General features: G+C 56.6%; 1 protein-coding gene across 1 annotated transcript; it reads left to right on the top strand.

Annotated features, from left to right (window-relative positions):
• Positions 1-577: 577 nt before the first annotated feature.
• On the top strand, positions 578-21,582 carry CASTOR2 (cytosolic arginine sensor for mTORC1 subunit 2; the record flags this gene model as incomplete). The annotated part of the gene is given in 8 exon segments (XM_014590322.1): positions 578-648; positions 13,197-13,390; positions 13,550-13,682; positions 14,168-14,291; positions 14,929-15,039; positions 15,425-15,507; positions 19,462-19,556; positions 19,633-21,582. Coding segments are annotated over 8 exon segments (877 nt in total), but the record flags the coding sequence as incomplete, so codon positions are not given.
• Positions 21,583-24,351: the final 2,769 nt, after the last annotated feature.

The following is a 24,351-nucleotide window of genomic DNA, read 5'->3' as shown; positions in this document are numbered from 1 at the left end:
CCCGCCAGAACTTCCTTTGACAAGCAACATCTAAGCTCTCAGTCCTGGTCCAGCTCAGGGGTCACCAGAGATCAGGGTGCAGAGGGTACAGTTAGCATTTCCAGCCCTCCCTGCTACCACCTGAGCCAGAATGGGGAGATGCGGAGGGCGAGATAAATAACTTATTGCCTGAGGTCACCCTGCAGCCTGGGGTCAGAGCTGTGGGTAAGCTGAGTCATCTCCTGCAGGATCACAGGTGGGTAGCTGCTACAGGGGCCCTGCCAAGACTAACAAGATGGGGACCAGCAGTTGGAGTAATGGCTATGTCACTGGACTCCCATGTAGTCGACCACAGTTCAAGTCTTGGACCCGGTGGCTTAAACTCACGCTGGGGGTGTGTGCGTGCGTGCCCAAGATCCCAAGAGGAGAACGGAGGAGAAGGGATTACAGCGTGGCCATCCCCCCTGGGGGGGTGATTTCTTGCTTTCTGTCTCTCTGTCTCTCCCTGGCGAGCGCATACACCCTATAGCAAAAACACCTCAAAAAAAAAAAAAAGACTAACAAGATGTCCTGTCTCTCTATCTGTCCGTCTGTCCAGGTGCAAGTTCTTCAGTCTGACGGAGACGCCGGAGGATTACACCATCATTGTTGATGAGGAGGGGTTCCTAGGTATGTGCTTCTGTGACTGCAGCACAGTGTCCCGAGCTCTGGGTGCCCGCCTCCGCATTTCCGCCCTACCTGCTGGTCCGCTCAGAAGTCAGCCGAGGCTGTTTCCCCCCTCCCTATATCCTGGAGGGTCCCCTCCTTTCTGCTGTCAAGACCTCCCTAAAGAAAGGCTCCAGAGCTAACAGGTCAGTTAGGCAGGGTCAACCAGCCGAGGTGACAGCAGTGAAGGGGAGAAAGCAACTGTGTTTGTGGACGGAGCCCCTGCTGTGAGCAAGGCGCTTTCCGTCCTCTGTCCTCAGCCGTTCTTGCTGGGAGCAGCCCCAGTGACAGTCCCTTTATTACTTCCATTGGCTTTTTCCTGCTTTTGAATTGAGATATCATTCAGGTATCATACACCCCATCATTTTTGGTCCAGGCAGTAGCACGGTGGTTAAGACAGCTGGATCCCACATGGCCGACTGAGCAGTTCAAGTCCTGGGCCTGGCAGCTTAAAAATCATGCCAGGCACATGTTGTGTGCTTGCCGAGACTCCCAAGAGAAGGGATTGCCACATTGCTCACTTTCCCCCTCTCTCTGGTGTGCACATGTGCCCTAAGACAAAAACCAAGTGTACAGTTCAGTGGCTTTTTTTTTGTTCCCTATAGGGCATGTGTGCTCACCAGAGAGACAGAGACAGAGAGAACAGAGAGAGCGAGAAAGTGAGAAATCCCCCCCCCAAGGGTGGATAGGAACGCATGCACACACACCCGGCATAAGTTTCACACCTCCGGGTCTGGACCTCAAACCGCGGTTGGCCATGTGGAAGTCTAGCCGCTTAACCACTATGCCACCTGCTGGCCCCAGTGACTTCTTTTATATCTGTAGGTTATATTACACAACCATCACTACTTTCTGATCCCAGAACATTTTCATCATCCCACACAGAAATCCAGGGCCCATTAGCAGTCACCCCTTATTTCCCCCCTAAGCCCATCCCAGAGCCTGTAAGTTTTCTTATTAAAGTATGTGTATTAATTTGGGGGGCCAGCAGGTGGTGTGATGATTAAGGCACTGGACTCCCACATGGGAGTCCTGTCCAATAAAAACATAGGAAAAAAGTCAATAGAAGTAATAAAAGAATTACCACTAGGGCTTCTCCCAGCAGGAACAAAGACTGAGGATTGAGCTGCCCATGGTTCAAGTCCTGGACCTGACAGCTTGCTTTCTCAGTCTCTCTCTCTTTCTCTCTGTCTTTCTCTATCTCTCTGGTCAAATAAATAAATGGGTAAAATTCAATAAATAATTCTTTAAAAAAAAAAAAAAAGAAAACATGTCTTAAGTTTATCCTGTTCTAAAAGGACAGCTAACATTAGTGGAGCACTGGCTGGGCTGCAAACACCTGCTAACCGATAGACACTGATTATGGGGAGGTGTTATTATCTGCAGCTCGTCGGTGAGGGTAGGGAGAAGTTATCTTCCCGGCTCCACAGGCAGCTTAAAGCCGATGTTTGCTCTGAACCACTAAGTTACAGTCTTAAAACTTGCAGAGAATGCAACCGATTAGACCGCTTCAAAAACCACAGCCCCACCCCCGGGACATCTATTAGGAACTTTTTAGTGTCACTGTCCTAAACTGTTGCCTGTGCACAGATTGTTTCTTTTTTAATGTACTGATGCTCACATCCTGCAGAGCAATGTCTCACTTAACTTTGTAACCGCACACTTGCATGTTGTTAGAAGCTAGCAGACCTGGTGGGTAAATACAGTCTGCTGCTTCCGTCCAATTTCCTACGTTACACTTGAAGTTGGTTTAATTTTTTTCAGATGATAAACTGCTTAAAAGCATAAAATGTATTCACATTCAGGTTGATTTCTAAAACCTAAAAATGGAGTCTGAGGAATGGACTCTAGGGTTGGAAGCTGACCATTTGATGGTTCTCTGTCAGGGTTGGAGCAGTTCTCTCAGACCCCTTACACAGTGAGAAGATGACGCCCCGAGGAAGCGACTTCCCGAGCTACACATGCCCTGGGGCACAGAGCTGGTGGGGGGCTGGGCCTGGTCCCAGCATGGCCAGAGCGGGGATGGGGCTTCCTGCCCCGTGGCAAAGGGAGAGGGTGTACGCAGGTCACCTCCAGGGAGGCCCTGCCCCATCAAAGGTGCCCATCTAGCCATTCACCCACTCACTCTTTCTCACTCTCACTCACTCACTTGCTCATTTCCTTGTTCGTTCATTCAGCAGACACCTGTGCGCACAGGAGCCAGAGTTAGAGACTTTTTTTTTTTAAGAATTAATTATTTTATTTGTTTGTTTGTTTGTTTTATTTGACCAGAGAAAGAGATAGAGGGACAGTGAGAAAGCCAGCTGCCAGGCCCAGCCCTTGAGCCATGGTTGGCCATGTAGAAGTCCAGCGCCTTAACCACCACCCTACCTGCCAGCCCCCAGAGTCAGGAACTTTTGCCTTCCTCAGAAAGCACAAGTCACAGGAGGACTGTATATTGGAGCAACCTAAACATATTTTCAATTTCTTTTTAAAAAAATTTTTTTCCAGACAGCACATGTGTTCACCAGAGAGAAAGAGAAGAAACCACCCCCATAGGGAAAGGCCATGCCTCAATCCCTTCTCCTCTATCTCTCCCTCCTTTTAGGATTCGGGGCAGCACACACATGTACCTGGCATGTTTATCAAACCATTGGGTCCAGGACTCAAAGTATGTCGTCGGCCATGGGAGATCCAGCCACCTTAACCACTGACCCCCATTTTCATTTTCTCACAGACACTCATATACCCTTACATAGAACACCCTAGACATAAAAGGAGCCTCCTAGCAGGTCTGCCCTGGGAGTGGGTCATGTCCTCTGGGGGTAGATACTCTACTGAATTCGCCTCCCAAGATGAGACGCTACCTGTGTGGGCGGCAGATGCAAGAGCGCTAGAGCGGGAGAAGGGAGGCTGTGGGCCCTGGCGCCTGCTGTGCAGGCTGGAGGGCTGTGTTTGCAGGAATCGTCGGTGACCAGGGCCATGTCCTGCAGCTGAGCCACCGAGTCTGGAGCCCCAGGCGTCACAGCAAGCAGCATTTACTGAGCACCTGCTATGCTCTGGCCTTGCACGTGCGGCCTGGAGATGAGTCGGGAATGAGAGACTCCGTGAGCCTCAGGGCCTGTTGGCTGATACACCATTAATCACAGAGCTGCTTAGTGGTGGGTACCTTGCTAGAGGGGTTCGGGTACTGTGAGCATGTGTCACAATGCCACCATGCAGGAGACCTTGTAGGACGGGCCCTTGGAGCAGGAAGCAGGAACAGAAAATACAGAACTCAGCCTGCTGGCTCAGCACGTAGTGACCTTTCACCCGTGCCGAGAGCGCTTCTGGCCTCAGACGCTGCACTCAGCCCTGGAACCGGCTGTCTCATCCTCGGCCCGCAGGTGAGGAGAGACCAGAAAGGTGGCATGACCTGCCAAGGCCTCACAGCTGCTGTCATTACAGATGCCTCATGAGCCAGGCCCTGGCAGGGCAGGCAGACAGGGAGGCGACTCCCAGAGGACAGAGACACAGGAACCAAAAGTGCAGTATCAAGAGTGGCACCTAGCCTGGCTGGCGGGAGCATAGTCTGAGAGGGCTTCCTGGAGGAGGCAGTGGTTGAGCTGAACCCAAGTGAAAGAGTAAAAAGCACAGTTGAGCTGAACCCAAGTGAAAGAGTAAAAATTTTAGAAGACCAGATGGAGACCATTCAGGGAAGGGGACTTTCCAGGCAGAGGGGCTACATGTGTGATAGGCGCTTGGGAATAGGCGCTCACTTGGCATACCCAGGGAACTGGAGTGTGAGGAGGTGGGCAGGAGGAGGCGGTGGAGTGGGGAGGGGAGTGGAGAGGGCCGGCAAGGAGGACAAAGAGGGAATCAGAAAAGACCCTGGGGGCAGGGACTGGCAGCTGGCGTGGTGGTTAAGGGCGCTGGACTCCCACATGGCTGACCATGGTTCTGTCCCAGACCTGGCAGCTTGCCCTCTCCCTCTCTGGTCAAATTAAAATAAATAAATGGATAAATAAGGTTTAAAAAAATTCTTTAAGAAAGAAAAAGACCCTGGGTGCAGGCCCTGTAGACTCATGGTTAAGGGTGCCTGAACCCATGGGGCCAGCTGGTGGCATAGTGATTAAGGCACTGGACTCCCATATGGCTGACTGTGGTTTGAGTCCTGGACCTGGCCCTCTGGGGGCTTGAAGCAAGAGGTTTCTGGTGTGATCAGGGAAGGCTTCCTGGAAGAGGTGGAATTTTTGCTGGCCTGAAGGGCCAAGGAGGGTTGGGGAGGCCTGGGAAGGGAGAGAGCATGGTAGGTTGGGGTGCCTAAAGTGAGTACAGTAGAAGCTAGGCCACATCCAGCTCTCCCCCAGAAGTACAAAGTCAGAGGTTCTAACTGAAGAGGCGAGTGAGGCAAGTTTGCCTTACTGTGTAGGCAGTGGGGAGCCCTCGAAGGTTGTTGACCCAGAACAGCCATCATCGGGGTTGGACATATGTAGTTTCTTAGGTCATGTGTGCAGGGCAGGAAATGAGTGTAAGGCAGGGTCCTCTCTGGAGGTGAAGAAGCGGGCTCTGTCTAAATTGAGGTATCTAGGCCCAGCCGAGACCCTCCAGCTGGCCCAGGGAGGGAATTACCTCAACCTTGCCAGTCCCTAGCGTGACTAATGGTGACCCCGTAACTCTTGGAGCTGCCGTGCCCTGCAGTCCTTTCCCAGTGGCAGGAACAGAGCTTATGAAGAAAGAGGCCATGGTTCAGTCCTCAGTCCAGAGAAGGCAGGAGGATGAGAAGCAGGTGTAATCACCCTAGCAGGCCTGGGAGGAGGGCCCAGCCTCTGGCTGCCCTAACTGGTTCCTGGGAAGGGTCACCCCTCCAGGGTGGCCTCTTGGGTGGCTATTGCTGTAGCAGAGAAAGCTGCGTGTGAATTGGGTAGTAAGAGCCTTTGGCACTCTGGCTGCAGAGCCTGGGGTGGGGAGGGACAGAGAAGATGCCGTGGCTCAGCTGCTCCTGACCTTATCCAGGGTGCTCTTTACTGCTCAGCCCTGGCCTCACTCTAGCGGCCTTGCCCAAGTGGCTGGGAGTGACAGAGCCAAGCCAGAGTTTGAGGCAGGAAGGGCCAGTGTGGGGGCTGTCTGGGAAGGCTGGGGCAGGATTTGGGGTGGGAGTCGGTACAGTGTCAGGCTCACTCTGCCCTCTCACCCAGCTTGAGATCTCTTAGGAGGCTCTGCTACAGAAAGAGGGCTGGTCTCTTGGCAGCCCCATGGGGGACTCTGGCAACTGCCACCCCTTACAGCATGAGGGCCGGCACCCTATCTTCGGCTCTGCACATGTGGCGTCTCCACCGAGAGCCTCCTCGGCCCCTCTGCACGTTAGACAGCGTGCTTTGGGTACTGCTCACTGGGCCTCTGCGCTGGAAGCCAGCAGCCAGCAGTTCCATCGGTATATAAGACACCGAGCGCCTCCGGGTCGGCAGCAAGCAGGTTGGAACTAACCTTACCAGCAGAGTTCCTTGTTAAATGTGACAGTTAGGAGGTTTGTGGATGGCTGGCCCCGTAGCCCAGGGGTTAAGCTGCGTAGGGAACTGGCTCCCACACGGTTGACCGTAGTTCTCATCCTGGGCCCAGCAGCTGAAAAGACGTGCCAGGTGCGTGTGCGCCCAAACTCCTGATGGGGTGGAGAAATGGGGGGAAGGGGAAGCAGTGTGACACCCCATTGAGGAGTCCTCTGTCTCACGCTCTTGCCCTTTTTCTCTCTCTCTCTGGTATGGTCATACCCTCTGGCATTCAAAGAGGGGCAGGGTGGCCCTTTGCCTCCAGTGGACAGTCTGTATGTCTGTGTGACAGAGCATGTGCACGTCTCCTTTGTTCTTCTTTGCATTTGACAAGCACTGGGTGCTGTGCGAGGGGTTCTCAGGGACCCACAATGATAGAAGCAGCCCCTGGGTAGTGGGCAGAATCTTAAGTTTGACGTTAGAGGGCCTTAGAGCTGACGGGCTCCAGATCACTGCCTCTCTCCCATGGCAGTCCCCGTCCCTGTACCTGGAGGCAGGTGTGCTGGTGTGCCTCGGATCACACTTGGGGCAGGACACGGTCAGCAGGCTGTGACCAGGCCACAGGTGGAGGGAGAGGACGTCGGGAAGTAACTCGTCGCCCGGGGCTGGACGGGGGCACAGCAGGAAAGGCAAGATGCCATGGGGGCCTGTTAACCTTTGAGGACAGCTGCTTCCTTTCTCCCTTCCTAAACACACACAGTTTATTGTTTACGGAACCATTTGATGCTGAGACGTAAGAGTTGCCCTGTAAGTAATGGAACCAGCAGTTAGCGTAATGGCTATGTCGCTGGACTCCCATGTAGTCGACCGCAGTTCGAGTCCCAGACCCGGTGGCTTAAATTCATGCCAGGCACATGTGCGTGCCTGCTCAAGATCCCGAGAGGAGAAGGGATTGTGGTGTGGCCGTCCTCCCTGGGGTGTGTGTGTGAGGGGGTGATTTCTCACTTTCTGTCTCACTCTGTCTTTCTGATGAGTGCATGCACCCTATAGCAAAAACCTCTCCAGAAAAAAAAAAAAAAGAATTATTTAATTTCGTTCAGTATCGTTATTATTTCTTCATTTGACCAGAGAGAGAGGAAGAGTGAGGGAGCATGCCGTCAGGCCCAGGACTCAGACCTTAGCCGTGGGGAGTCCCGCACCTCCTGCTGGCCTTCCTAACGTAGATTTTATAATTACATTTCTCCAGTTACCAAAATATACCTTATAGCTGGAAAACATTTTCCATTTTTTTGTTTGAGTTTTTTTGGGTTATTTGCCAGAGAATGTATGCACTCGGCAGCGAGAGGGAAGAAAGAGAAAGCACCCCCCAATAATCTCTCCTCCATTTCTCCACCTGACGGGGACTTGGGGCAAGCACGCACGTGTGCTCAGTGTGTTTTTCAAGCCACCAGAACCAGGATTCCAGCCGCGCAGTCGGCCATGTGGGATCCAGCTTCCATAACCACTGGACCACGGAGCTGCCCAGAGAACATTTTTTAAGCAAACACATAGTATATTGTCATAGATGAACTATGGTTTGTCCACCCAGTCCTGTCATTGAGCTCCTGTCCATCATTTTAAATAACTCTGGTCAAATGCTCTCATCCGTAAACGTTCACCCACACATTACTTTACGGTGGGATTGCTTTTTTTTTCTGGAGAAGTTTTTGCTATCGGGCACGTGTGCACACCAGAAAGACAGAAACAGAGAGAAAGCGAGAAATCACCCCCCGGGGGGATGGGCACACACGCACATGCACCTGGCATGAGTTGAAGCCACCGGGTCCAGGACTCAAACCACAGTCGACTGCACAGGAGTCCAGCGACATAGCCCTTATGGCCTCTGCTGGTCCCTGGAATTGCATTTTTATCATTTGTCTGACGGCCACCCACGAAGCTGAACCTGCGGCCCCAGCACCAGCCATGTAATCACAGAAAGCGTCCAGCGTTTGTTGACTGCTCCGATGCCAGGATCTTAGCACACACGGAGATTCTCTAGTTCAATACTCGGAGCATCTTCTGGGGGCCAAGCTGTGGCCTGAGGGTTCCATGAGCTGGGATCCTACATGGCCTACTGTGTGGTTCCAGTCCTGGACCCAGCATGGGAAAAACACACTGGGCACGTGTGTGTGTGCCCTAAATCCCGAAAGGATAAATGAAGGAATTTATGAAGGATAAACAGCATGACCATTCCCGATGGAGGGTGCTTTCCCACTGTCCCCCTCCAACCAGCATGTGCACCCTCGGGCAAAATGTTTACAGTGAGGGAAGCTTCGGGAGTCATTCCTGATTTCACTGTCCCATGTTGGAAAACTGAGAAACCCAGGGCAGTGGTTCTGCCCAAGGTCACGCTGCTGGGAGTCAGCCCGCCTGCTAACCCCAAGGGCCCCTGACCCATGGGCAGGTAGGAGGCACCGTGGAAGCACAGCTATGCAGAAGATGTGGCCACGTTGCCCAGGAGCCGCCGGTCCCATAGCCAAGTGGCGACACTGTGGCCTTCATTGCCAGGGAGGCTCTTCAGCTCCAAAAAGTTATCTAGGCTCTTGATGATGGGCAGTGACAGAGACCATCCATTTGGTCCTAGAATGGGCCTCTGTTCCTCCAGGATAGGGCTAGCATGCTGCCTCCTGGCCAGTTGCTTGGGTGCTGGTCCCCACAGGTCCAGAGCAGCAGTTCAAGCATTCCGTTGCTTGGCCAGGACAGGGATGAAATCGACAGATCGTCATCTCTCCCCCAGAACGTGGAGACAGCGTGGGGGGTGGTCCTTGGGCAAGAAGCAGCAAACAACATGGCCTCCGGCTGCTTTGCTGCTCTGACCAAGCATGCTCTTCCAGAAGGCTCTGTGGGTCCTGCCTGTCTGGTCCCATGCTCACTGCCCTCCCAACCCTGACCTGCCACTTGAAGAGCATCAGTGGGTTCTACCCAGAGTGGAGGCTGGGAGGGACCAGCAGTTAGCGTAATGGCTATGTTACTGTACTCCCACGTAGCCGACCATGGTTCGCATCCCGGACCCGGTGGCTTAAAACTCACACTGGGTGCATGTGCGTGCATGCCCAAGATCCCAAGAGGAGAATGGAGGAGAAGGGATTGTGGCATGGCCATCCCCCCTGGGGGGTGATTTCTCACTTTCTGTCTGTCTGTGTCTCTGTCTGTCTGGCGAGTGCACGCCAGACAGAGTGGAGGCTGGGAGCATGGCAGGTGGACCCATCCCATCAGACTGGCTGCGAAGCCTCAGGCCAGCTGTCGGACTGACCCAAAGTCCCCTGGGTAGTGGCAGCCAAGGAGCTGCTCGCCATCCTCCTCCCCTATGCCTCGCTTCTGGCTGGTCTTGGCTCAGGCTTCTCCCCAGGAGTCATCCTAGCCTGCTGAGCGGCAGAGTCTCAGTCACACCAGGACCGCCCAAAGATACACACTCCCCCAACACTTCACTGCCTGGGGGGAACACACCTTTACCCCTGCCTGTCAGAACAGCTTTCTCATGGCTTCCTCATGGGGAAGACGGGGCGGGGCCAAGATGGGCCTTCTGAGCCCAAAGCCTGGTTTTGCCCTCTGCTCCCCTAAGGACTCTTTTTTGTTTATAAAGAATTATTTTATTTAACTTTATTTATGTATTTATTTAAACTTGACTAGAGAGGGACAGAGAGAGAGAGGGGGGGCAAGTGAAAAAGCAAGCTGCCAGATCCAGGACTCAAACCGCAGTTGCCATGTGGGAGTCCAGCACCCTTAACACCATGCCACCTGCCGCCACCCTTCCCCCCCCACAGGACTCTTGATCCCCCACAGTACAGATCAGGCCCCTCCAGAACAGACAGGAGCACCAGGCCTAGGAGTGGACTGGCAGATTGGAATGCCACCTGCCCGTCACCTTCGGTTTCCAGTTCTGAGGCTAAACACTGCTTGAGGAGTTTCCCCAACACCCCCAGTGGGCTGGCACCAGGCAGGTCTGGAAGGCTCTCACAGTGCTGGAGACAGCTCCTCCACCTGCTGCATCGTGACCCAGGGCCCAGCAGCTTCTTCCTCTGGGCCTATTTCCTGTTCTGGGATGGGGGAAGAGCTTCCTTCTCAGAGCCAGTTGGACATCTCCACGCAGGTTCTTCTCTGTCCTCACTGGTGGGTCAGGCATGTAGGGGAGTCAGCGGGTCCGGAGATGGTCGATGGGAGTGGCCCTGGCTACTGCAGCCCCTTTCCCCATCCTGGAGTGTTGAGTATGGGATGATAAAGGGCATCCCTCCCTAACCCCCAGTGTTGCGGTGTGACCCCCACCCTGACCACAGAGACTGAGTTGGGAGTTGGGCAAAGAAGCGGAAGGGGGAACAGTGGGGCCTAGAGAGAGCAGAGGTCTGGGGCAGCCATTGCAGTCCCTGGTGCTCGCTCTGGGCGCTGGGTTTGGCAGGCAGAGCTCCCAGCCCTGGGCAGCTGACACTCCAGCGGGCTGATGGCAGAACTGCCCGGCCAGTACAGCAGCCACTCACCATGTGAAGCTACTGGAATGCAAATGGATTAAAATAGATCGAAGAGTTCAGTTCTTCCGTGGCCCAGCCACACGGGGCCCACCAGTGGCCATGCCTGGCCAGTGGCTGCCCTACTGGGCAGTGCATGTCTAGACCATCTCCATCTCCAGAGATGGCTCTTCAGGCAGTGCTGATTCAGAACACTGTGAGGACCTGGGCTTCTGCTGCAAAAGAGATGGGAAGCCACTGGACAGGTTTGTTTTGTTTTGTCTGCCAGAGGATGTATGCACTTGCTGGAGAGAGAAAGGGGTGAGGGGGAGTGAGAAAGCTCCCCTCAAGGGGGGTCGCCACACCACAGTCCCTTCTCTATCTCTCCTTTCCAGGATTCTGGCAGGCACCCACATGCACTTGGCATGTTTCTCAAGCTGCCAGGGCTGGGACTCAAATTGCACAGCCAGCCATGTGGGATCCTGCCACCTTAACCACACCACCAGCTGGCCCAGCCCCCCGGGGAAGTTGTGAGTTGCAAGGAGCTTGCAGGGATAGCGCGAATGGAGCGAGGATTCACAAAGGCTTCCACGGTCCTGTCGTGTTAACACGGTGACGTGAATGAGCCCACCGGGATTTCCCTGAGGTGTTAGGGGTTCTGTGCTCGTGAGAAGGGGCATTTTTTATTTCACCACTCGTTGTTAGATGTCCCCGAGCAATGTCTGGGCCCCCGCCAGAGCACGTACACGGGGTGGTCCTGTGAGGTGATAATGGACCCCACCGTGCAGCCTCGGTGCACCTGACTGTACCATCAGAGCCGTGCAAGAGCAGTCCGTGGTGTTCACACGAGAGAGGGCCGCTTAGCGATGCGCGCTTCGGAACATGCTGTCACCGAGTGAGGCAGAGGACTTGGGGTTGGTGTCAGAGTTGGGTGGCCTAACAAGGCTGAGCCGGAGAGCACCCTGGCGCTCAGTGACTCTGGGTCTCTCTCTGCTTGTACGCCCAGACAGTGAGTAGGGCCGGGGCTCTCAACACTGCCCCACACAGCGTCCTTTGCCAGGCCTGGGCTCCCTAGAATGTCAGAAGGGAGGTGAGCCTCTGGGTTCTGGGGAACTTGCTTGCTCAGCTGGTCCCAGGACTGAGAAATCTGGTTTCCGAGACCCTCGGTAGGGGGACTGACATGAGAGCCTGTCCCACTCTCCCTCCCAAGCCGTCCCCTGTGCTGTGATGCCGGCTGCCTCTCCAAACTCCCTCTGGCTGACCACTGGCCCTTCTCAGCCAGCCGGACCAACGGCCCACCAGGCAGTAGTCACCATGGCCACCAGGGCTGGGCACTTAGGATCCCCTCCTGGGAAGCCCTGTTGCCCGAGCCCAGCTGGTCTTCTCTGGGGCACCATCATCCCCCCAGCGCCCCAGCCTGATCCCCTGCCTTAGCCCCCTGCCCTTTGGAACTTGGCACCCCTTGCTATCTGTGCACAGGACAGGGGCCGGGTTTTCGAGTCAGACCTGAGTGTGAATCCTGGCTCAGGCACTCCATGTCTCAGTGATCTTGGGCAAATCACTGACCCTCTCAGAGCCTCTGGGTTACCGGTGTGTGGTGGGAGTGCCAGTGCCCCCACGGCTCAGAGTCCTCCATTCTGCACCTTCCCCTCGTCCCTGCTCTGGCCTGGTATGTGGTGGACTTGAACGGACGCCGGGGGACACAGTGTCCCACGTGCAGCCCGTGTTCATGTTCGTGTCTGCAGGCCCCTGGAGACACATGCACATGTGTGTCCTGTGTTCCGTGCACAGGGCTCCTGGGGTACCATGGTACCCTGCAGGATGGGGCGGAGGCCTGACTCAGACGTGTGGACTCTGGGTCCTTACGCACTAGCCAAGGCGCTCTGGCGGTCGCTGTTGCTGCAAGTCTGTCCACACTACCTGTGCAGTGCTGCCCCAGGCACCCTCAGGTTTTTAGGGGGACCTGGCAACTGTCACTGCCACTTCCCTGGGGCACCACCTTCCTCACAGTCCCCTCAGCTCCCCAGCCTGAGCCCCTGCCTTCCTAGCCCCCTGCTCCTGAGGTATGGCATCCTCAGCAGCCGGGATGCCCCCGGAGCTGTGTGTTCTTCCAGAGCAGCCCGACACAGAGGTCCAGCTGAACGAGGGAGAGAAATCCTGGGGTCCCACCCTGTCTGCTCCTGGCCTCTCCTCTTCAGAATCCTCTGAGAGCTGGGAAACCCCACTTGGAAACCATGGGGCAAGTTTCTCATGATACAATGGTAGTGGCAAAAGCTAGAAAATAATGGTGTTACTGTCATTTTGTGGCTGAGGAAACAACCTTTCTTAGTATAAAGCCCTTCTCCACGTGGTTCCTGCCCACCCCGCCTGACCTGTCCTGAGTCCGCAGGGAGCCTTCCCCGCTCTGTCTTCCCAGGAAAGGAGCTTTGAGACAAGTCCCACTCTGGTGACAAAAGGGGGAACTGAGGCCCAAGGCCAGGGGCCAGGAGGTTGGCCTTGGAGCCTCAGTCCCTTCCTCTCTGGCCTGGCCTGCCCAGGAGACACCCAGGTCCCCGAAGGTCACAGATCTGCCTCTGTGTCACTCCTCCAGAGCTGCCCTCCTCGGAGCACCTGAGCGTGGCAGATGCCACCTGGCTGGCCCTGAACGTGGTGTCCGGTGGCGGCAGCTTCTCCAGTTCCCAGCCCATCGGTGTGACGAAGATCGCCAAGTCGGTCATCGCGCCGCTGGCTGACCAGAACATCTCAGTGTTCATGCTGTCGACCTACCAGACCGACTTCATCCTGGTGAGCCGCGGCCACCCTCCCTCGCCCTCACGCACCCACCCTCCCACACCACCACTGAAGCACTGGCTCTGCAGGCAGGTTCCCAGAGCAAAGGGGTCAGCGCCAGACCCATCCATCCGAGGCCACCAAGTGATCACAGCCTCGGCTTCCTGTCCGCAGGTACGTGAGCGGGACCTGCCCTTCGTCACCCACACCTTGTCGTCAGAGTTCACCATCCTGCGGGTCGTCAATGGCGAGACGGTGGCAGCTGAGAACCTCGGTATCACCAACGGCTTCGTGAAGCCCAAGATGGGTAAGCTGGGGTGAGGAGTTGGAGACCCTGCCCCAGACCAGCCATGTTCTCAGAGAACACGGGCTCTAGCTGCCCATCAGTGAGTGCCAGACTGCGTGTGCGGCTGTCCTGGTCAGACCCTGTTGCCAAAGTCTAGCAAGAGTGGTATGGGGAAGTGGCCAGCAAGGGCCAGAGGCCACTCCTGCCCAAGCCCAGGGCGTCAGAGCAGCTCTGGGAGGGCATCAGGTAGCAGCTAAGCCAGGTGGCGACCATGGGATGGGCATCCAGGCAGCCAGCACAGCATGTGCAAAGGCCCAGGGGCCCAAATGTGCGCTGGAGCATCAGGAGACCCGTCGGTGGTGGTAAAGGCTGCAGAGGCAGCAGGAGCCTGTAGCTGGGCCTCCCTGGCATAGCTGCTGGCCGACCCTAGCCCTCTGCCTGTACCTTTTTTCCACCCACAATGCTGCTCCCAGCCTGCCTCAGCACCCCTGTCTGTGCTCTTATAGTCCAGAGGCCGGTCATCCATCCGCTGTCCAGCCCGAGCAACAGGTTCTGTGTCACCAGCTTGGACCCTGACACGCTGCCCACTGTTGCCACACTCCTCATGGACGTCATGTTCTACTCCAACGGGTAGGCCCCCAGGTCCACAGGCCACAGGGTGGCCCGAGGGGGAGACATCTTACCCCGGAAACCCCAAATTCGGTGACACCGTGTGCACATATGGATGTACTGCGCACCCCACTGCCCTGAGCTCCCAGGACCAGCCCAGACCCAAGAACGTGCTTTTTCTGCTCAGTGGACGACAGGCTTTGGCCCTCCCTCCAAGCAGGTTTTGTGAAGTTCAGGTCAGCGTGGGGTGGAGAGGGTCCGGTAAGCGTGACCACTAGGAAAACCTTCAAAGGGAACGAGGGGGAAACCCAGAGGTTGATGTTAATTATGTTCCCTCCACCAGGGGAGGTATAAGACGTGGGTAAACACGGGGACAGCTAACCTGCCCAGGAAGGGGCAGGCGTGGCCCGTGTAAAGGGCTGACTGGGCGTCCAGCACCGGAGTGTGGACCCGATTATGTGAATGCGTGGCCTCACCCCATTGCATCAGTGAGGCAGGGTGAGGCTGGCTCCGGGTGCCCAGGGCAGACCAGAGCCCGGGCTTGGCCAGCTCTCCCAGGCTGGCACTTCCCAGAACATCCTGCTGAGGTCAATGGGCAGGTGGGTGAGTGAAGGCTGCATGCAGCAGGGCCACCCTCACTGGCTCCTCTGGCCCCCAGAGTGAAGGACCCCATGGCTGCCAGCGATGACTGTGGCCACATCCGCTTCTTCTCCTTCTCCCTCATCGAGGGCTACATCTCCCTGGTGATGGATGTGCAGACCCAGCAGAGGTAAGCCAGCCCTGGCGGATGCTCAACCCAGGGCGGGCCAAGGGCTCCGCAATGGCCCTTCCTCACCCCGTCGTCCCTCATAAGCCCCCATCACAGCCCTTCATCGTAGTTGGGCTGCCCCCACCTCTGAGAGGTGCAACAATGTCTGAGGTCCACGGTGGGGGGTGGTGGCAGAGCAGGGATTTGAACTGTGCCTCTGCGTGACTCTCAACCCCTGCTCTGGAACTGGGGTGGGACAGCCTTAGCCATAAGGAAAGTTGTTCCAAAGCCCAGTCCAGCATCTCCCATCCCCATCCCCCCAGGTATGGACAAGGAAGGTTCAATTCGGGGCTGGCAGAGGGTGCACTTAACATCAGCCTCTGCTTTTCTCATGTTTCTGTTGAAGGTTTCCTAGTAATTTGCTGTTCACAAGTGCATCCGGAGAGCTCTGGAAGATGGTGCGGATTGGAGGACAGCCGCTGGGATTTGGTGAGCCCCTGTGGGTTTCAGGCCCAGGGTTGGGGGGCTAGCATCGCTGAGCTCACACGCACTGCCCTGGGTGGCTCAGTCCTAGCTCAGTGGGGCAGGGAGACTGAGGCTGAAGTCCCATCGCGTGGGCTAATGCACGGCACTCCAGGGGCCTGGAGGAGTAGGCTTCCGAATGCCCTGATTTTCCTCTACTTAAAACCTAATATGTTGTGTTTTATTAGAGCATCAGAGAGGGTGGGGCCAGCCCCATAGCCTAGTGGTTAAGGGAGCCAGATCCCACATGACCACAGTTCTAATCCCAGCCCCAGTGGCTTGAAAAACACACTGGGCACATGTGTGTGCCCAGAGTCCCAGCAGGGTAGAGGAGTGGAGAAGGGATTCTGGTGTGTCCGTGCCCCGTGGGGAGTTGTTTTCTTCCTCTCTCTGTCTCTTTTCTCTCTCTCACTCTAGTGAGCATATGTGCCCTCTGACACTTAAAAAAGAAAGAAAGAAAAAAAATTGGGAATGGGATTAAAAATTGAGGAGGGGGGAAAAAGTCACTCCTAAGTCCCACTGCTGAAAGGTAATTCCATTGCTGGACTTCTCCCAGTACCTCTCAGACACCCCCCTGCTGCACCCCCTAAAGATCTCACCTTGTCTGTCCCATGCCCTTTCTCCTGTGTCACCAAACGGTGGGGTCCCATGACAGAACACCTGCAGTGATTCCCTGTGACTTGGCCTCACGTCAGTGTTAGCTGTCCAGACAGTTGTCTTCGCAGGTAGCTTTTGTGTGTGCCTGAGGGTATGTGCGTGCACGAGAGAAAGAGACCCCCAGCAAGGCATTCTCAGTCCTCCAGTTCTCTATCCTGTCATGATCCTGGGCACACGTGTGTTCACCAGGCATGTTTTTCAGGCCACCAGGGCCAGGACTCGAACCCTGGCCAGCCATGTGAGATTCGGCTTCCTCTACACAGTGCCTACCGACCACACTATGGGCTGGCCCAGACAGCTTTTATCATGAGCCTCTTCCAAGGCGCTGCAGGTTTGAGACCCTACCTGTAGATGCGCTGAGGGCAGCCCAGGGTGGTTGCAGGCGGTTCGCCTGACCCAGCCTGTGCTCAGTGTTAGAAGGGACTGCAGGGAGCTGCTCGCAAGCAAAGCATTGTCAGGATGAAAATTATTCTTAGGCTGGAGAGATTCTTAGTAAGTCACAGGACAGCCGTTTCTAGCCGGTGCTCCAAGTTTGTGCTTTGGCCTCGGCAAGCCCTGGTGGGGTCTGTGAACTCTGATTTCCCTGCAGAGCAGAATATTCCCAAAGGCTCTGCTCCTAGGACGTGGAGGCAGCAGGCCACATTTGTCTTTCTCTTTTTGGTTTTGTCATAGGGTGGTCTGCACGCTTACCAGAGAGAGAGGCGGAAAGTGAGAAATCACCCCCAGGGGGATGGCCACACTACAGTCCCTTTTCCTCCATTCTCCTCTTGGAATTTTGGGCACACATGCATGCACACACGCCCAGTGTGATTTTTCAAGCCACCAGGACTCACATCGGTCAGCCACATGGGAATCCAGTGCCTTAACCACCACACCACCTGCTTGCCCCTAAACTTGGACTTTTTGTTATTGTTTTTCATGAATTATTTATTTAATTTATTTATTATCATGTTTTTAATTTTCTATAGGGCATGTGCGCTCACCAGAGAGGGTGGGAGGAAAAGTGAGAAAGTAAGCGTCAGCCACATGGGAATCCAGTTAATGGCTATGTCGCTGGACTCCCACGAAGTCCACCGCGGTTCATGTTCCAGACCCAGTGGCTTAAAACTCACGCCAGGCGCGTGTGCTGCGTGCCCAAGATCCCGAGAGGAGAATGGAGGAAAAGGGATTGCAGCATGGCCATCCCCCCGGGGGATGATTTCTTGCTTTCTGTCTCTCTCTGTCTGTCTGGTGCGCGCACGCGCCCTATAGCAAAAACCTCTCCAAAAAGTAATCGTCTAGGTTTGGGACTCGAACTGCAGTTGGCCATGTGAGAGTCCAGTGCCTTAACCCCCATGCCACCTACTGGCCTCTAAACTTACACTTTTAATAAGAACTTTTGAAGTACCTCTGCATTTGCTTACCCGTTTTTCCCCAGCTGTGGTCTCAGAAGGTTCTGAGTCGACCAGAATACACTCAGTAAGCTAACAGTGCCGCAGAGAGGAAGTCGGGAGGAAGAAGTAGAGGTGGATGGATGGGAAGGGGGTGTGGGAATGGTATCTCCATGGGCCACCGTCTGCCCGATGCTGTCGGGCCATTTTGCTGGAGCAGCCTCCTGGGTGGGCCATGGGGCACATGCGTAGAAAATGCCAGCGTTGGTCTAGCAGGCAGCCGCTGGTGTGCCTTCCCAAGAGGAGATTCTCGAGCCATCCTGTTAGCTATAAATATTCCTGCAAGAAAAATGAGAGCCGGGAAGATTCTGGACAGGTGTGCTTTTCCAGCAATCTGAGGTAGATGGTTTACCCAGCACACATACCCTCAAAGAACTCAGACTAAGGGCTCACAAAACCACAGTTGGCCCAGACTCATGCTGTGCTGCTTGGCCTCTCATTTTTCTAGTCTGAGTCCTTTTGTAAAATACCAATCACCAGCCATCTGTAGTTGACATCACAACCATAGTTTAAAAGGTATTATCGGGGCCAGCAGGTGGCACAGTGGCTAAGGCGCTGGTCTCTCACATGGCCGACCACAGTTCGAGCCCCGAACCAGGCGGCTTGAAAATCACATCACACCAGGTGCGTGTGTGTGTGTGTGTGTGTCCAGGATCCTCAGAAGACTATCCCTCCTACGAGGTGATTTCTCACTTTTCTTCTCTGTCTCTGTCTTCCATGAGCATATGCCCTATGAAAAAAAAAAAAAAAGTACCATCCTAGACCCTAATCCCCTGCCTGGTGCCCATTTGTTTATTGGAGTAGTGCGTTGAGAGCCTGAAGGTGTCTTAGGACACTACAAGTCTCCACGCGTAGCAGACGGGACGGTGACCAGAAAGCCTGTGGGTTCACCCAGATGCCTCACAGACTGAGCGGGAAACAGGAGCTTGTGAGACTAGCCAGGCCACTCCACAAGTCCCGGGTGGGCTGAAAAGCTCAGGACCGGGGCAAGGTCATGGCTAGGGGTCATGGGTGGAGGAGACGCTGGGTTTGGTGACAGTGGGGGTGACTCTCAGAAGTCAGGAGCCTGGGTTGAACCCCAGGCTCAGGCTTCAAAATCCGTGACCAGGTCTGCATCCACCCACCCACCCAGTCAAGAGAGGTGTTGGGGAGCTGCATCCTCACCAAAATCAGAGCAGGAGCTTTCGGGGAACAACCCAGGGGGTCATGCTGGGGAGGAGAGTGGGCTTCATATCCTGGTGGTCTTCCTGTAGCAGGAAACCTTGAGTGGTGCCTTCACATCAGGCAGGAAGCTGACAATGAGGGAGGGATCAGCCCGCCCCAGGCAACCCCAAGGCCAGCGTGATGGCTTGGGTTTTGGAGGGGTTCGCAGAGCCACAGACCCTGCCGTGGAGGCCTGGAGAGGTCACTTCCCAGCCCCCTGCAAATGCAGGACAGGCAGGTGCTGTTACCTGGTGGGAATCTGGATGTGGAAACCGAGGCTGGGCCTGAGGAAGTGACTCGCCCGTGGTCATCTGGGAGAATAAGTACCAGACAGAAGAGGGCCGAGCCCTGCTCTCCCATGGCCCGTGCTGCCTGAGCGCGTGCACTGAGTGGCAGCCGGTGGGTTGGGGAACAGAGGTCTGGGAACAGGCGGGCGGTGATCGGAGCTGAGCGGAACCAGGACCACAGAGCCAAGGGTAGAGGGTGAATTGCTGGCCGAGGTCTGAGAAGAGGAGCTCCTTGTCGGACGGGCAGTTGGACTGAGCCCTTCGGGTGGGGTGGGACGATGGCGGGTGCAGAGTAGGCCTAGAAGCAGGGCCTCCCGGAGGCTGAGCACCCCCTTCCTCCCTAGATGAGTGCGGCATCGTGGCACAGATCTCCGAGCCCCTGGCTGCTGCAGACATCCCCGCCTACTACATCAGCACCTTCAAGTTCGACCACGCACTGGTGAGTGTGGTCCCGGGCCCCCCAGGGCAGGGAGCAGCTTCTGGGACTCACTGCATCTGCTTCCTGCCCCACTCAGGTACCGGAGGAGAATATCGGCGGGGTGATCAGCGCCCTGCAGGTCAGTCAAGCGGAGAAGCATTAGACGGCCTCGTCTGCTCCGCCTTGCCTTGGCCCAGCCCCACCCCGAAGATTGTTCTCGCAGTATTTCTCCACAGACTGGAAAATCGGCCCAGGGACCCCAAGGAATGGCCCCTGGGAGACTGTCCCCTCCCCGATTGCCATCCCCTCCGGGCCTGGGATCCCAGCCAAGGCCTCCCCATGCCCTCCTGCCTTCCCAGAGCCCCAGGCCCCTTGAGAACGAACTGCCTCCTTCCCCCATCCCCACCCCAGAAAATGGTTTCTGAGGCCCAGGGAGCCTGTGAGCTGACCCGCCTTCTCATCCGGCCTGACCCTCGGCCAGGGGCAGGTGCCAAAGGAAGCAGGCTGCTCTGCCGAGGCGCCGGCGTGCCACTCCTCGTGTCATCTGGGGGTGCTGGCAGAGCGGGGCTGAGTCGGTGGAGCCCAGGAAGGCCCCCATGAGGGTGGGGGGCAGCATACCGTGGTCGCTGGTCTCTGGTTCCATCAGCTCAGGGCTGGTTCCCCAGAGTGGAGGCCAGTGTGCTGCCCTGGGGCCTGGTGGCTGCAAAGGCTCAGACTGAACACTGTGGGCCGAGCTGGAGAGAGCCCAGCACCTTGCCTGCCAGCCTCAGGGCCAGCACCCCGACCCCCAGCAAGACTGCCAAGCAGGGCCCCGTCCAGACCCTCCCCTCCACAAGCACTCACTTCTTCAGGGAGGGGGTCCCAGGAGACCCACCAGCCTGGAGCACCAGCTCCCGACCCCTCTGCTTTCCCTGGACCGTATCTGGGCAGGCGGAGCCTGGGTCTCCCCCAGCAGGGGTGTCCCCAGCATTCTGGGCCTGGGGTTTCTTAGGTCACCCCACCTCCCCAACAGTTGACTAGACCAGCATAGGACCCCCTAAAAAACTCATCCTGCCCTTCCTCCCCTGCCTGCACTCGCCCGCCACCACCCCTTCAGTCTGGGGCCTGGCGTTCATGAGTGCTTGGCCTGGGAAGCAGCTTAACTGAGCCTTAATAGAAAAATCGTACCTTGTTTTAGTTTTTATTTAATGTATTTGCGCCCAGGCTGCTGTTGGCCATGGTTTCTGTTTTTAGGGGCTGGAGTCTGTCTGAGTTCTTTCAGGGGCCGCCGGGGGCTCATTGTCACTTGGCTGGCGCTTGTAGTCCAGGGACAGGCGTGAGAGTCAGGGCTGTCATGGGCCTCGGGCCTCTGAGTGGGAAGCAAGGAGCAGGGGTCTGTTCCACACAGGCCTCTTGCCAGCCATGCTTCTGTTGGAGCCTCAGAGGGGTGAGGACACCAAGAGCCATGGGGGCGTGGCCAGCAGGTGGCCAGCGAGGTGGCCTGTCCATGGGGAGCAGGCTAGCCCAGTGCCCCTGCAGCTGGGTGTGCTCTGCGTGAGCAGGACAGGAAGGGCCCCTTGCTCACCTGTGCCACTTTTCCCTGGCAGCAGCTGGGTTGTGCAGTCTCTGAGGTCAGAGAAGGGGTGTTTCCTTGTCCTGATGCAGGGCCAGTGTGAGCTCATGCCAGGGGGACCCTCGGAGCCCAGGAAGCCTACCAGGTGGAGGAGCTGTCATAACCCTCGCGGGTGCTCGGGGCCCACCACACTAATTAGAAACCCACTGGTTTGGTTTGGTTTGGTTTGTTAATTCATTTTGCACAAAACTCCAACCAAAACTTATCAATTGTCTGCTGGTCCCAGAAGGGAGGTAGTTGCGTGGGCAGGGCAGTGGAAGCCCTGTGTCCCCTTCTGTCCTTGGAAGGCCTTGATTTCCTTCCTCAGTTTCCCCACTGTCACTCCTCTGCCCTCCCTCCCTGCCGTGCAAGTGTGTGGGCCCCGTGCCCCGAGTAGTTTGCCCCAGACTCTCTAGGCCGTACCTGTTGTACACACATATAAATACCTGTGTTTTATGTTGATAGAGATATATACTGTAAATAGCATATATACTTGAGCAATATATATGTTAATATATGCTGTGTGCGCGGTCTGTGGGCCCAGGCCCCACTGTGCGCACACCATGCGGGCGTGAGGGCCTGCGCCGCGGCGTCTGCCACACGCAGGCACGTTTTGAGCCACCGTATCTTTCTAATTCAAGTATGTAGGCAATACGATCACTAGAGAAGCCGACTGGATCCCTCAGGCCCGCCTGGAGAGAAACAAAACCAGCAGCCCAGGAGCCCCACCCCGCGCCGGTGTTGAGCTGCCATGAGATGGCTCATGGTCCGCACAGCCGAGGCCCCCAGACATCTTTATGTAACTGAGGGGGCATCGGTACAGAGGGAGGAGTGGTTGGACCTGGGCGGGCCGGGTGGGCGAGCTCCCTGCTTCCCGTCCGCAACCCCCTCCGTGGATGGTCGCCTTTATGCGGACAGCTTACCTGATTTTTTTTATTATTATTATTATTCTCCTGCAAGCTTAGAAATCTCAGGTTCCTTTCCCAGGTCTTGTCCTGGGGACTGGCCGTGTCCACCCAAGAAAAGCATGCAGGGCCTTGGCCTTGTGTCCGGGAGCGGCTGGGTGAGGGCAGCGCGTCCTGTGTGCCCCATCCTCACTGGGGGAGCTGCCCCCGGGACCACTCCGGGGCCACAGGACGCTTTATCTCCCCCTCGCGCACTCCTGCTCGCTGGGCTTGTCTTCTCTTGGTGTTCTGTTCAGTGGTGTCATGGTTCTGTGTCCACAGCTCTGGGGGGTGTGGCCCTCTGCCCTTGGCCCTTCCTGTGGCCTCAGGGGCTCGGGGTTTGTTGGGTATGAAGGGCTATGGGGCCCACCTCCACCCGTAGTTGCCTGGGCTCGGCCGTCCCACATCCGTCCTCCCCATGGTTGCAGTCGGCAGCTGAGGCTCTCTTGGCTCTGGGAGATGAGGCATGTGAAGGGGGGAGAAAGGGGCTCTTGGCAGGGCTGCTAAAGGGCAGGAGCAGACAGGCCCCCGAGCCACCCCTGGGCTCCGTGTGCATGTGTGCGCGCGCGTGTGTGTGTGTGTGTCCGTGGCCCTCTAGTAAGAAAAGCTCAAGACAGGGTACACACCCCGCCCACCCCCATGCCCGCCTGGTCCCGATCCCATGGCTACAGACTGCCGAGAGCCCAAGGCAGGGAGGGGAGGGGGCAGAGACCACCTTCTCCTGCCCAGTGGTAAAGGCCTGCTTCCATGGCTCGGCCCTCAGCATGGGGCTCCCCTGGTTCCCAAGAAACCTCTTCTGTCCCCAGCCACGACCCTGCAAAGTTATGGGCGTTGTCAGCTCTGCGCCTCCTTCCTCCATGAAGGTCCCCGGAGGGTGCTGCCCAGGCCACACATCTAGCTGGAAAGGCACCCCCAATCCCAGTAGCCTCCCCTCTCTAAGGTCCGGAGGCCCAGCCTCCCAGACCAGCAGCATTAGCCGAGTGACCCAGGGCCACTCCCGGTGGCCACCACGTTAGACAGCACAGCTGAAGTGACCAGTGTGGTGTCACTTGGTCTGGTGGGGTTTTTCCCCTCCCAGGAGACAGGAGGCCGGAAGAGCAGTCCGTTAGCACACAGGGAGGGCCAGGCCCCTGCACAAGCCCAGGGCACCCTTTGCCTGATGATCTTGACAGGTGAACTCAGGCCCCCCTGCCACCAGCCCCTCCAGGCTATGTTCCCTAGGCAGACCCGCAGACCCCTGGCCACCTCCAAGCCTTTAGCTCTGGAAGTGGAGACAGCTAGGGCTCTTCCCAGCCTCAGCTGAAAGAGCGGCCTCTCGGGAGCTCCCAGACGACCCCGGAGCACTCCGGTGCTATGGCAGAGGAGCCCTTGATGCCTTTTCTGCATGGAGCTCAGGGGCTGAAGGGCACATGCCCCCATGAGTGGGCCAGAAGCAGTGGGACAGGCCGCTGGCCCGTGAGCTGGTCTCCAGATGGGAAAAGATGGCAGTGTTGGCTTTTCCCGTTTCCCGGATTCTGTGCGGAGCGCGGGGTAGGCCTGGCCACAGAGGCAGTAGGCCTCATTCTAGGAGGTCCCTGCAAGGACACCAGCCAGAGATGACTGATGGGAGGGCAGGGCAGGCCAGGGAGGGGCGTGAGCCTGGAGAGCGTCTCAGAGCTCGTGCAACTTGCTTTTCCAAGCTGGAGGCAGCAGGACCAGTTTCACAGTCCCTCGTGCCCCTTCCCACTGATAGGAGGAGGCTGTGACCCTAGCTCTGATATCCACACCCTCCTTCAAAGGCTGCTCTCCTTGGGGAGGTAAAGGTCGGAGCCGTTGGCTGATGGCTCCAGGGGTGGTCTGGAAGCTGATCTGGGTCCTGGCCTCCGTCAGCAGCCTGCAAGTGAGGGAGTTGGTCCAGCGGCTCCTGGTGATGAAGGGAAGGGAGGCAGAGAGCCAGAAGTGCGGGGCACCCTGGGAGTTGGGACACGGTTCCTAGGCCTGTCTGTACGTGCACATGCGTGTGGAGGTGTGCAAATGTTATCTGCAAGTGTGTGTGCACGTGCACATGAGCAGAGCCCACATCTGAGCCAAGAGACTGGTCTGTTCGGAGCATTCAGTCCTTGGTAACTATCTTGCGCAGAGATGACGCGTACCGAGGCGATAGGGTGGGTGGGTGGGTGGGTGGCAGACTTTGAACACAGGCCCGTCTCCAGCATAGGGATAGGTTGCCCAGGTATGGCTGCCTACCCCGTTGGACTGTTGAAAATACTCCCTGGAGGGGCAGAAATGGGCCCCGGGGGGG

This window comes from Tupaia chinensis, unplaced genomic scaffold, assembly GCF_000334495.1.
Source record: "Tupaia chinensis unplaced genomic scaffold, TupChi_1.0 Scaffold000429_1, whole genome shotgun sequence".
Classification (NCBI taxonomy): Eukaryota; Metazoa; Chordata; class Mammalia; order Scandentia; family Tupaiidae; genus Tupaia; species Tupaia belangeri.
This window is presented reverse-complemented; position numbering and strand designations above follow the sequence as displayed.